The sequence below is a fragment of the Urocampus carinirostris genome, chromosome 12, assembly GCF_059441175.1.
Source record: "Urocampus carinirostris isolate Australia breed hairy pipefish chromosome 12, RoL_Ucar_1.0, whole genome shotgun sequence".
NCBI classification, from domain to species: domain Eukaryota; kingdom Metazoa; phylum Chordata; class Actinopteri; order Syngnathiformes; family Syngnathidae; genus Urocampus; species Urocampus carinirostris.
The window spans coordinates 31,557,405-31,571,139 of NC_142360.1; the positions used below are offsets into that span (position 1 = coordinate 31,557,405).

Genomic DNA, 13,735 nt, shown 5'->3' on the forward strand with positions numbered 1-13,735 from the left:
GTGTATCCCTGGATTTTCACAAAGAAAAGTTTTCCATCTGCCGCAGGGATGTCGAACTTTTGGACTGGCGTGACGTCATCCACTCCGCTACAAGCACCCTTAGGGCATCATGTTCATCTGTTAATAAACAACGGGGTAGACTGCTGGAAGTGTGAATTTCCCTACGGGGATGAATAAAGTATCTATCTATCTATCTATCTATATATCAGGGATTCACATATGCGTTTTTTGGTCTTCAACCTGAGTGGAAATGTTTAAATCTAAGCTTAAAACACACTTCTACTCTATAGCATATGAATAACCTATATTTTTTGTTGACAATATCTGTGTATTATTTGTAATTGCAACATCCATTGCAGCCTGGTCATCCTGGAAGGGGGATTACCACACGTGCGGTCCCTTCTCAAGGTTTCTTCATTTTCCTCATGTTGAGGTTTTTGAATTTTTCCTTGCCCTCATGTTGGTTTCAGATCAGGGGATGGTGTAATGATAGTCTGTAATAATAGTCCGTGCAATAACCTGTGCAGCCCTTTGAGACTCTTTGTGATCAAGGGCTATACAAATAAAAATGACTTGACTTGACATCTTGTGCGTGCATTTATTAAAACACTATTTTTAGATCTTGAGTAAATCCAGAATATATTTGTGGATCCGAACAATACGGGTATGAATGTTTTCGAGACAAATCTCTCCCCACATAGGTGTTAGTGTATAGGTGAATGCACTGTCCTCTTGGGCGGGACCCGTAAGGGGTGATGATGTCTCCTAGGACAATGTCATACAAACTAATACCGGCTGCCGTAAATCATAAGGAAAGAATGGTAAATGATCTGCATTTATATAGCGCTTTTCAAGTCAATGAAGACTTCCCAAAGCGCTTTAGAATGTACTTCACACTTACCCATTCACACACACTCACACACCAATAGCAGCCGTGCAGCCATGCAAGGCGCCAACCTGCATTTTAGGGGCATTAGGGATTCAGTGTCTTGCCCAAGGACACTTAGACATATAACACGGAGGAGACGGGAATCGTACCTGCGATCTCTTGATCCCAAGCCGAGCGCTCCAATGGCAAAGCGAAGCCACCAGAGAGCAGTGTCCGGTTCATTTTTAAGCAGATTTGTTTCATTTTTCATCATTTTTTGCTTGATCTATCCAGTCAGACTATCGAGAAAGATGTCAACAATTTCAAGAATTTACAAGTACTTTAACTAAAATTCAAAAACTTATCAAACCTTGAAAATACAACATTAAAATTCAAGCATTTCAAGATTTCAAGCACCCGCACAAACCCTGTTAATTTCAATTTGTGGTATGTTTTTTTTTTTTAATTGAAAATTCATGCTGCCTCAGTTGAAATAGAAGTAATAATCGATTACATAAATACACTTGACTTGTCATGTCATGTGTTGAAAAGTTTTTATATTTATGAGTCCTTTCATTTTTTTTTGACAGGCTCAGTACATGTACTTGAGTAGATTTTGACGTCTCACACACCGATGTCCGGTGTCAATCTATCAGTAGCGAAGAGCAGCTCTGGAATGTCGGTAGGCCTAAGCAGCCTGGTGGACAGAAGCAAAACCTGCAGCACAAACCAAACATTATGTTAAAAAAAAAAAAACAGGTGTTCAAAGTTTAAAGTTTAGTAAACTCTCAAAATAAGGAGAAGGACATCAATTAATTAGGAGCCTGCAAAGAGAACAGGAGGCCCTCAAAAAGTAGAAATCCAACCAGTTTTAAAGGTCCTCCCTCTTTTTAATACAATTTCTTTGATAACAAAAAGCAGATTAACCTTAAAGGTTGTGGATATCAAATAATTGCCACACGATTGGTAGACAGTGACAGCATGCAAAAAATGCCAAATAATAATTAAAGTAACCCAACCCTGGTATTAAAAGCAATCTTCTCTGCAGTTGTTCAATAGTCAAAATAGAGGACAACAGTGCACAAGGGGTCATTAATAGTCAAAATAACCAGGGTTGGGTAGGGTTACTTTAACTTGATTACTTTCAATTACTTTTGGATTACTCGAATACCAAATATGCTAATAAAAGACAAAAGAAACTAAATATGAATAAAATGACTAAATTTTGTGCAGGCTTGGGGAGTAACGGTATACACGGAACGGCAAAAATAATGTTGGCAAGCTGGATTTATTTTCATTTTGTTTCTGTCGCATTTTATGTTAGTTTCGCTGGAGATCAAAGAGATCAAAGCCAGGAGGGAAAGCTTACTACGTGTTGTGAGTCATCATTTTATTCCTATTTAGTTTCTTTTGTTTTTTATTAGCATATTTGGTATTGGAGTAATCCAAAAGTAATTGAAAGTAATCAAGTTAAAGTAACCCTACCCAACCCTGAAAATAACACAACCCTGGGATCGTAAGAAATCTTCCTTTCAAGTGTTCAATAGTCAAAACACAGGACAACAGAGCGCAAGTGTTCAATAATAGTCAAAATAACCCAGCCCTGGTGTTATAAGCAATTTTCTTTGCAAGTGTTCAATAGTCATATAGAGAATAACAGTGCACACATGCGCATTCATAGTTAAAATAACACAACCCCGGAATCGTAAGCAATCTTCTTTGCAAGAGTACAATACTCATAATAGAGAACAACAGTGCCAGGCGCTCAACAATACAGTGGGACCTCGCTACTTCGCGGTTCCACGTTCGCGGGTTCAGAGCTTCGCGGGTCTAAATAATAATAATAATAATAATAAAATAAATTAACAAAAACAAAAAAATCATTTTTTTTAAGCATTTTGAAGGGGTGTCGCTACTTCGCGGATTTTCACTTTTCTCGGGTGGTTTTGGTCCCCATTAACCGTGATAACCGAGGGATTACTGATGTAGTTAAATTAACCCAACCCGGGCATTGTACGCAATCTTTGCAGCTATTCAATAGTCAAAATAGTGAAGAAGAGTGCACAAGTGCCTAATAATAGTCAAAATAACCCAGCCCCGGCATTATGAGCATTTTCTCTGCAACTGTTTAATAGTCAAAATAGAGAACAACAGTGTGCAAGCGGGGCAGCACGGCGGCGCAGTGGTTAGCGCTTGTGCGGCACAGTTCATGTCATGGGAACCTGTCGTGGGTTCAAATCCAGCTCCAGACTTTCTGTGCGGAGTTTGTATGTTCTCCCCGTGCTTGCGTGGGTTTCCTCCGGGCACTCCGGTTTCCTCCCACATTCCAAAGACATGCATTTCAGGTGAATTGGCCGGTCCAAATTGTCCCTAGGTGTGAATAAGCGAATGAGTTGTCTGTCCCTGTGTGCCCTGTGATTGGCTGGCAACCAGTTCAGGGTGTCCCCTGCCCACTGCCCGATGATTGCTGGGATGGGCTCCAGCCCCCCCGCGACCCTACTGAGGATAAGCGGTACGGCTAATGAGATGAGATGAGATGAGTGTGCAAGCGCTTAATTCAAGTAAAAATAACCCAACCCTGGACACATGAACAATTTTATTTGCAAGTTCAATAGTCAAAATAGAGAAAAGCAGTGCGGCAGCGCTCGATAACAGTCAATATTAGTCAAAATAACCCAACCACCCAGGCATTATAAGTATTCTTTGTTAGAATTTTAACAAATATAACACTAATTTCAAATAATCTCTATACTATTGTCACTGGCCTAGTAACTCGTCCTAATCAAATGCAGAGGGATTTGGACTCTGACGCAGTGCCATTTCTTAAAGAACGTGTGCTACTATGGGCCGATTTCAAAATCGTGTTTTTGCGCCGGTGTGGGTGAGAAAGGCTAACTCCAAAAGAAATGCTGCCAAAATTCTTTGGCTATTTATTAGACTGATAGTGTCTAAAATGACTTCCTATCTATCAGTGAGAAAAAGAAAATCAAAAGGGGACTGATAAGAAAGAAATGTAATATTTATTATACTTTTGTCAAAAAAGTGTTACATTGTTTTTGTGCTGCTTGCAATGAAGAAAGCTTATACCGTAAATCCAGGGTGCTTTACTATCAAACGCTTGCAATGAAGAATGCTTATAATGCCAGGATAATTCTATTTTGACCATTAAATGCTTATAAAGGAAAATGCTTATAATGACGGAGTAGTTCTAATTTTACTAGTTCTATTTTGACTATGAAATGCTTGCAAAGAAGATTGCTTATTTACCCAAGGTTAGTTTATTTTGACTCTTGAAGGATTTACTTTGACTGTTACAGAGGACGTGCACATTGCTTATATCATTTTCATTGTTGGCCTATCTGTTTTTATTTTAATCAAGGATATTTTAATTTTAAGAAGTGAGCAGGGGAGGACCTTAAAAACAGGCTGGATATTGTGCAGTGTGAGGGTTTCATAGTCTTTCACTGTAATTTTGAATTTTCTAAGAAACATGAGCTTAAAATATCACAGAATATGAAAATGATTTAAAAAAAATGAACATTTAAAATACAGAATAACAAGTTAAAATATGTTAAAATAAGAATATCACACTTGAAATAAGTATGTTTTGGAAATGTGCAGTCAAAAAGAAATACAAACTGCAAAATAAAATCTTACCTCACTAAAAGAAAAAAAGCTTAATTGAGTGCAACTTTCTTTTTAAAGGTTTTTAAAATTGTTTCTAAAATAAGAAAATATAGTTCTGAAAATAAGCAAAATGATATTATCTTTTGTGTATTTTGAGCTTTGGAAATAAAAAAAGAAACATCCTTTAAATAGGCAAAACTGAGTTACCGAGCAGATTTTTATCACATGAGAAAAAATAAACAAAATAATGTTCGTTTTACTAAACAAGTTAAATTTCCTTATTCAAAGGATGTTTTTTCCTTAATGTGTTTCCTAAAACTCAATAATTTATCGTAACACAAGAAAAAGTATACCTTAATCCGCTACTTTAAAACACTGCGATAGAAAAATATACTTGATAAATATACCCGATGATTAGTCACCAGCTGCCACACTAAAATAATTTATCAGTTGACAAGACTTAGAAAGATTCAAAGGATTTATGTAAAATCATTTTTTATGTAGTAGTAGCACTACTTGGTTTCCTCTATCACTTTGTCTTGTGCGCAAGGGATGGGAGAGCTTAAGATCAGTCGCATGGCTCAGCATGTCTATAGGCTGTGGTGATTATACAGGCTTCGGAATTTTAGTCATTAAAGTACATCGAGTTTTGTTTTGGGAATGTTTTGTTGCATCCATGCATATGTGTTAATGCCAATTTAATGAATATTGACTGCTGCGCTAGTTGATTTAGATGGACAGCTGCTGACACAGTCCACAAACGATCGACTTAATCATGGCACATGTGTCACTTTTCTGTACTAGACATTTCCCCACATTTTTTTTAAATTCGAGAAATGGACATGAGTTTGTTTTTATGGCTGTTAAAGCCTGTGGCTTTAAGTCCAGTGAAGCTTGTACGAAAACAAAGTTGAGTTTTTCTTAATCAGGTCCGCTCTGTAGTGCAAAAATTACAGTACGTGAAATGAGCCCCATTTTATGCAATGGGATAATTTTTTGTGGCCAGTTCTTTGAGAAATCTCGTGATTAAGGGCTATACAAATAAATGTGACTTGACTTGGCCCAAAAAGTATAATATGGGTAATTGATATTTATCTGCTTCTGCTGATGAATCGGTCATCGGCAATGTTCCCTCTAAACTGCCCGCGTGCGCAATCGCGCACTTCCTGCACATTCTCAGCGCACAAGAAAATCTAGCCAGCGCAAAAAAATCAGGGCTCGAAATTGTTGATTAAGAAGCGAATTAAGTCAAAGTTACAGATTCAGATTCAGATTCAGTGCATGAAGGTAAAAATACAAGGGTTCCCCTGACGCTGTTTTCTAAATGCGGTAGTTTGAAGTCAATGTCGAACAAAGTTGAAAAGTAAAGTCAGTAGAGTTTTTCGAGAACCGGCTTCTTCGGCTCGGCTCACTAAAAGGAACCTAAACGGCTCTTTAGGTTGTTTTTGCTTCTTTCATCCCTATATGACCAAATATTATGTAAAATTATGCACAAAATGACTTAAAGGAAAGGGGGGGAAATAGAACAAAAAAGAAAAAAATACCAAAAAGAAAAAGTAGTGAAAAGCTGAGAAAAAAAGAAACAAAAGGAAGAGAAAGAATACGGAAAAATTCAGAAAAAAGCCAGAAAAAAAGAAAAGAAAGAAACAAAGGAAAAAAAGTAAATGGAGAACAAAAAGAAAAAAGTAACAGCTAGGAAAAAATAAACACAATGAGATTTTTTTAAAGGAATTAAAAAAAATTAGAAAAAAACAGGGAAAAAGAAGAAAAAGTTTGTGTTGCATTCAAATAATTTCCAATTATACCAAGTCAATCTTGTTGCCAACATTGTACTTCCACTAAAAAAACGTGATTAAATACAGTCTGTATCTTGCAACCGACTAAATAAGCCCCCAAAAATGTTAGTATTATGCGTCAAAAGATACCAGGAAAAAAAAAAAGAAAATCTTGTGAAAGAATTGTTGTAAAAACAAATGAGGTTTGTAGGCCGTAAAACCTTTGCAATAATACATTAGTCAATTCATTCAAAAGTGAAATTTTTTTTTGCATTGCCGGAACCTCAGCAAAATGTTACGTGATGTCAAGTTTTGGACATGTTTGATAATGACTTAGTTGCCACACTTGGGATTGCCGTTGCTCACTGTTGTTTCAAGCGTTGCTCACCGACTTTGTGTAAACGCTCAGACCCGTGGAAAATTAGAGGTAACATTGGTCATCGGTCTTAGAAACCATTTGAAAATCTAACCCCGATAGAACCCCAACTCTTTATGTTTGTCAAGTTTGTGTGGCGGTGTGCGGCTGTTCCCGTAACAACACTGATGTAATTCGCGTTTGGAAACGAAGGACAAAGTCTCTTGCTCGTGCGCGCTCGCGTCCTTTTAAGGAGAGCTTGCAAGTTGCCTTTCATCCTACTTTTTTTGCGGCCATAAAATGAGCAGGTAGCACAATGAATGTTAAATAAAGACTGAAATGGAAATTGTGAGGAAAAATTGGTCATGCAAACCTTCACACGAGGACTGCATGCATGCTTTTATATCTTCTGTTGTCAACAAAAATGGATAATAGAAATAGTCTGCAATAGAATTCCCTTGTCGGCTTTTGGTCCACAGACACGTTTTTTTGAGTGAGGCATCGTACATGATTGTAATTTCTGCTCAACATACAGAAATGACGTGTCAACAAGTACGTGTACAAAAACTTTTTAAGCTTGGGAGCACTTTAGCCTGGATACTGCCATTAAAAAGACTGCAGAGACCCCTCTGGTTAACGCTGGTTGACTGCTTTGCGGAATTTAAATCAAATTGACTTTATTGTCATGATATCAACGTATCGTGCATTGTGTTCTGACAGACCGCACACAGCAAATGCTATCACGGGGGCAGGTTAGGGAGGGCTTTGTGTGCTGGTGTATGCTGTTAGTCAATCAGCAGGGCGGGCGGGCGCACCCGCCACCAATACGAACTGCCAAAAGTCACTTTAGCCGCTTGTTAATTGAAAAGAAAAAGATCAAACTGAAGAAAGTCAGAAAAATGCAAAGAAATGGTGATCAGCAGCAGGTGCTCTGTGAATTATTATCGGGTTCGGGAAGCGACTGATGTGGGATTGGGAGGGAAGGCAATTGCAGTGCTGCAGGTTTGGCTTTCTGCTACGGCTAGGCTACGTAACAATTCTCACAGGCCACCCCTGCCGAGCCTGTATCTCACCAAGGCCAGATCCATTCCCCATGAAAAAAATGGCCTTGAGCTACAAATCGTGTGAAACCACTGTATTCGAGACAGTTGTATTTTAATCATCACAGACACCTCGCATAATTTGAAAATACTCGATGCTAGCGTGCAGCTTGCCAGACGCTCTCTAAATGGCTTTCATACACTGAAAGGAGAAGCCCTCGATTTTAATTGTACCGTAAATTCCGGACTATAGAGCGCACCTGATTATAAGCCGCACCTACCACATTTTAAGATGATACCTGCTTTTGTACTTACACAAGGCGCACCTGCATATAAGGCGCACGCGCCCACATTAAAACATATAACACAATGACAAATTTTAACCCAAACCCGACTTTGAGTCCCGCGATTGTAACTGAATATAAAGTACACAGTCCAAAAACCACAGCCGACAAAATGAACGGAAAATGATACCGGTACTTAACGTTTGATGCAGACCTGCAGAGTCCGGGTACCAGTTGAAACTAATCCAAGGAAAAAAAAGTCTATATTTCCAAAGGTAAGTGTGGGCAAAATGTATATGCACTATTGTCCGCCGCAACAACAGGTCTCACTCACCTTTACCCCACTTCCCGTCAGCCCGCGTTTGCTCCGCCCCTCTTTTTTAATTCGCAAAATATATCAGAATAAGTGTCTCAAATAAATACATTACAAAAATATACAGGTGCAAATACATATTATACATCGGTTACACATATTTTTTTTTTTTTTTTTTTTTTTTTTCTGGGTTAAGGCGTAAATTGTGTAATTTTGTAACTGTAATCCTGTGCAGTCCTTTGAGACATTTTTGTGATTAAGGGCTATATAAATAAATTTGACTTGACTTGACTTGAATTTCCTAAGAAAGACGGTACACCGAGAGAGTTTTCAAAGCTTTAATAATAATATTATAACTTTCATCCCAAACCGTGCCTGTGGAGGGTAGCAAAACGCTACTAGCAACACGCTCACAACACAGTAAACGGTTCTGTTAAAAAAACATACCGTACTTGTAGTAATCACGGTAAACCGTCCTCATCTTCCTCCTTATATCTGACGTCATCAAAGTCGTCTTCCCCAGTATGGGAGAGAGACTATGTCATATAGACGTCGCCCCGCGCTCCCCTATTCAAAAACACGCTAGCAACACGCTCGCAAAGTAAAGTTTACGTGCAGTAGCTCTGTTTCCTTCTTTATCGGACTGCTCGATTGCATTTAGCTAAAAAGCTGCGTCATGTGCCTTTCTTTTTGCAATTTGCATGGTGAGGATATTTCTTCGCTAATTTAATTTGTGCACAAGCTAAGAAGTTGCAGTCTTCCTCGGCGCATATATTCCACCGGTCGGAATCTTACCTTTTGTACTCGACGCTGGCGGCTGTTAGAAAAATTACATAAATTGGCCGCATCACTAAATACGCCGCAGGGTTGAACGTTTGGGAAAAAAGTAGCGGCTTATAGTCCGGAATTTACGGTACTTTTCTATTATTACAATAAAGACCATTTATTCAACTGCAAGTTTGTTATGCTTTTTTTTAAATTTTAGATCTATAGTTGTTATTCTGTTACTGTCTTATACTCTCAGTCGGTAACGATGTCATCTTGAGGTATGTTTGGCCCACGGGGGTTTTATAAAGGTGTGACGCTACTTTACGGATTTTCACTTTTTACGAGGGTTTGTAGTGACCCTTAATCGTGATAACCGCAGGATTACTGTAGTTGCAAAGTTTGTTAAGCAGATCCTTCGTATCATGGCAGTACCTCTGTGACGCACCAACATTTAAAAAGAAAGCACGTCAATCAGTTGAACAAAACGGAGTCCGAATTATCTCGGAATGATTCAGGTAACATTCAATCCAACACGGTTTTGATGACATACATTGTATATCTTATACGAGTATATTTCGCTATTAAAAAGAGCTTGAGTGTTTTGCCGGACTGTGCCAGACAAACCTATTTGAAATGGATGCAGTACAGAGAACAAACGTTTGATTTCAAATTGTTGAGAATGGTTAAGTACTTTTGTTACAGACTTTGCAGTTGACCCCTGAGAGTACCGTATTTTCCGCACTATAAGGCGCACCGGGTTATAGGGCGCTACAATGGGAACGTCGACAAAACAGTCAGATAGTTCAGTCAAACTTATTACCTCCTTAACATTCCCAAAGCTTGCCAAGACGCAAATACGTGTTGAGAACACATGCGGATGCGGTGTATGTACGATGTCACTCAAATGCATCGTTCCATCATTCGGAAGGTTAAAGTCTTGGGATTCAAGAAATGCCAACCATTCCTTCGTTTCTATTTTTGCTCGCAACTTTACTGTGCATATGACAATAAACACTTGGAATTGAGTTTAATTTAAAAATAGACAGTCCATTCCATCCATTATCTGCACCGCTTATCACAGAAACATCGAGTTCAGTCTGAAACAAGATACAGGGACAATATAAAACCCGGAGTAGCTCACCGAAGTCGTTGTGTTCAATAATAATGTGCAGCCATGGTCCTCTTATATCCGTGAGTTTAGTAAATCCAGGAGAATAAAATATTTACAAATACAGAAAAGTAAAAAATGCTCTCTGTATGCCGTCAACCACGTGCTATACACATTCATCTTTTTCGGCCAATTGCAGGCTTTGTTTTGCAGCTTAAGCCTATGCCAGCCTGTAAATGATAAAAAGGATCCGCGCCTTGACCTCCGAATAACTTTAGCCAATAGTGATCGATTCAAATGATGATTGACACATTGGTTAGCCAATGAAACGCTGGTAAATAAATCCCAGCATAACCGCGGACTTGGCGTTCGGGGGAAAATCTAGTCGGCGGCTGCTAGTTAGTTGGAAGACTTTGCGACTTAATTTTGATCCATAAATAAGGCGCACTGTATTATAAGGCGCATGGTCAGCTTTTGAAAAAAATAAAGGCTTTTAGGTGCGCCTTATAGTGTGGAAAATACGGTACTTTGCAAAATGCACATAATATTTGTTTTCTTTACTGTTCTATAGCCTATTGTTGGTTAACAGGGATAATATATGTTTTCCTGAATTTCAATTAATTTGCCTGTCCCTAGAAATTGGAGGTTTATTTAAATTGACCGAGCACTATGCCTAATTGGTTTTAAAGGGGAAATAGGACTATTGACCTTCTGTATGCGAATATAAAAAATGCATACAGCGCTAAACCACTGCCTGCCCTTGGAAAAGGAGACCACAACCTCATTCTGCTTAAACCACAGTACAAACCAAGAGTGAGGAGGCTACCAACAACCACACGCTCATTTAGAAAATGGTCCACCGAGGCAGAGCAGGCTCTGAGAGACTGCTTTGGATGTACGGACTGGGATGTCCTGCTAGGGTCCAGCAGTGGGGACATTGAGGAGATGGCAAACTGCACTACTGACTACATTAAGTTCTGCATGGACAATGTTGTTCCTATAAAGACTGTACGCTGCTATGCCAACAACAAGCCCTGGATCACGAGAGACATCAAGTGCCTTCTGAACCAAAAGAAGAGGGCCTTTAAAAATGGTGATCATCAGGAGCTAAAACGAGTACAGAAGGAGCTCAAAGTCCAGCTCCAGAAAGGGAAGGAGCAGTACAGGAGGAAGTTGGAGAAAAAGCTGCTGAACAACAACATGAAGGAGGTGTGGGAAGGGATGAAAACAATTACTGGCTGCAGCACCAAGCAGAGTGTGGCTGTGGATATAGATGTGGGGCGAGTCAACCAGTTGAACAACTTTTTCAACAGGTTTGACCACTCCGCCTCATCCTCACCCCTGAGTTGTGCAGCTGTCCTTCCCCCTCCCCCTCTGGACACTAGCATGGAAGACATCCCCCCACTAAAAATAACTTCAGCCCAGGTGTGTGGGGAGCTGAGAAGGCTACGAACCAGCAAGGCAGCTGGTCCGGATGGAATATCCCCCCGACTGCTGAAAGCCTGTGCGTCTGAGCTGGGAGACCCTCTACAGCGCATCTTCAACCTGAGCCTTGAACAGGGGAGGGTCCCTCAGCTGTGGAAAACATCCTGCATCATCCCAGTCCCAAAGAAATCAAGACCGGAGGAACTCAACGACTTCAGGCCAGTCGCCCTGACATCACATGTGATGAAGACCATGGAGCGGCTGCTGCTGCACCACCTGAGGCTACAGGTCCGTCACGCCATCGACCCACTGCAATTTGCTTACCAGGAGAAGGTGGGAGTGGAGGATGCTATATTATACATGTTACACCGATCCCTCTCTCACCTGGATAGGGCGAAGGGGGCTGTGAGGATTACATTTTTGGACTTCTCTAGTGCCTTCAATACCATACAGCCTCTGCTACTGAGTAGGAAATTGACAGAGATGGGAGTTAGCTCACACTATGTAGAATGGATTACTGACTACCTGACAGGCAGACCGCAGTATGTGAAACAGGGGGGCTGTACATCGGACACCGTGGTTAGCAGCACAGGATCTCCGCAGGGGACCGTTCTCTCTCCGTTCCTATTCATTCTATATACATCGGACTTTAAGTACAACTCTGAGTCCTGCCATGTGCAAAAGTTTGCAGATGACACTGCGATCGTGGGATGTATCAGAAACGGGCAGGAGGAGGAGTACAGGAAATTGATTCAGGACTTTGTCCGATGGAGCGACGCAAACCACCTGCACCTAAACACCACCAAGACCAGAGAGATGGTGGTGGACTTCAGGAGAACCAGAACTCACCCGGTTCCTGTAACCATCAAGGGAGAATGTGTAGAATTTGTCCAGACCTACAAATACCTGGGTGTGCAGCTGGACAACAAACTGGACTGGACTGCCAACACAGAAGCTCTATGTAGGAAAGGGCAAAGCCGACTTTACTTCCTCAGAAGGCTGGCCTCCTTCAACATCTGCAAAAAGCTCCTGAAAATATTCTATGAGACAGTAGTGGCAAGCGCCCTCTTCTATGCGGCAGCGTGTTGGGGAGGCAGCGTCAAGAAGAAGGATGCCTCTCGTCTCAATAAACTGGCTAGGAAAGCGAGCTCTGTTGTGGGCAAAGAGCTGGACAGCCTAACAACAGTAGCTGAGAGACAGGCACTGAAAAAGCTGAGGTCAATCATGGACAATCCATCGCATCCGCTTCACAGCATTATCTCCGGACAGAAGAGCAGTTTCAGTGACAGACTGCTGTCACTGTCTTGTACTACGGACAGACTGAAGAGATCTTTTCTTCCTCATGCCATGAGGCTCTTTAACTCCACCCGGCAGAGTAAAGGCCCACATTAAACCACACCACCTACATTGGATATTACCGAATCTTACTGCATTATGTGTTCTGTGTAGCACTATTTAGTTACTCTATATAACATGCTAAAGTGGGCATTTGCACGTCACACTGGGTATTTGTATATTGTATTCTTTTGGCTTTATTATTGTATTGTTCTCAGCTCAGGGATGCTGCTGGAAATGTGAATTTCCCTTAGGGGATGAATAAAGTATCTATCTATCTATCTATCTATCTATCTAGGCATTTTTATTTTTAAACTTTTGTACAAATCCGTCGTATGCTCAATAGAAAATGTATTCACTGTACCCATTCTACTTGTGTTTATACTAATTTGCCACATGATTAAATCCACTTAATGCTAAATTCGAGAAAAAAATTATACTTATCGACTAATCTTTTTAATAGCTGGTAACTAGTTGACTATTATAATTGTCGCAGCCCAACTTCACACCCGACCGAAGGAATCTGCACACAATCTCGCAGAGGAGGTTGATCTGTCGGCAGCCGGCACGTTAGCGCCACTTCGGCTAATTTGCATTCGGCTGGCATACGCGGCAACTGGATCAACATCCATCTGCGTATTGAGGGCAAACGCTTTGTACTCGTATTCACATGTTTGCACTCGTACGAACATGTTTGCCCTCGGAAATCTGGGCCACCGAGGCCTTGAGAATGTTACGCTAATGGCAAAATTGCTGCAATTAGCATGCCAGGCCAGCAGAGACGACATTCATAAATGCCAACCTTAAATACTTTTGCTAAAAGGTACTGTATTTTCA

General features: G+C 40.4%; 1 protein-coding gene across 1 annotated transcript in view; it reads right to left on the reverse strand.

The window, feature by feature from the left end:
* Window positions 1–1,405: 1,405 nt before the first annotated feature.
* The window catches only part of scfd2 (sec1 family domain containing 2), a 180,883-nt gene continuing 168,553 nt past the window's right edge, over window positions 1,406–13,735 (reverse strand). Inside the window, exon 10 of the mRNA XM_088350310.1 lies at window positions 1,406–1,585. Within this exon, the coding sequence (XP_088206436.1) occupies window positions 1,493–1,585 (93 nt within the window). The 3' untranslated portion in view covers window positions 1,406–1,492. The remainder of the gene's footprint in view (window positions 1,586–13,735) is intronic.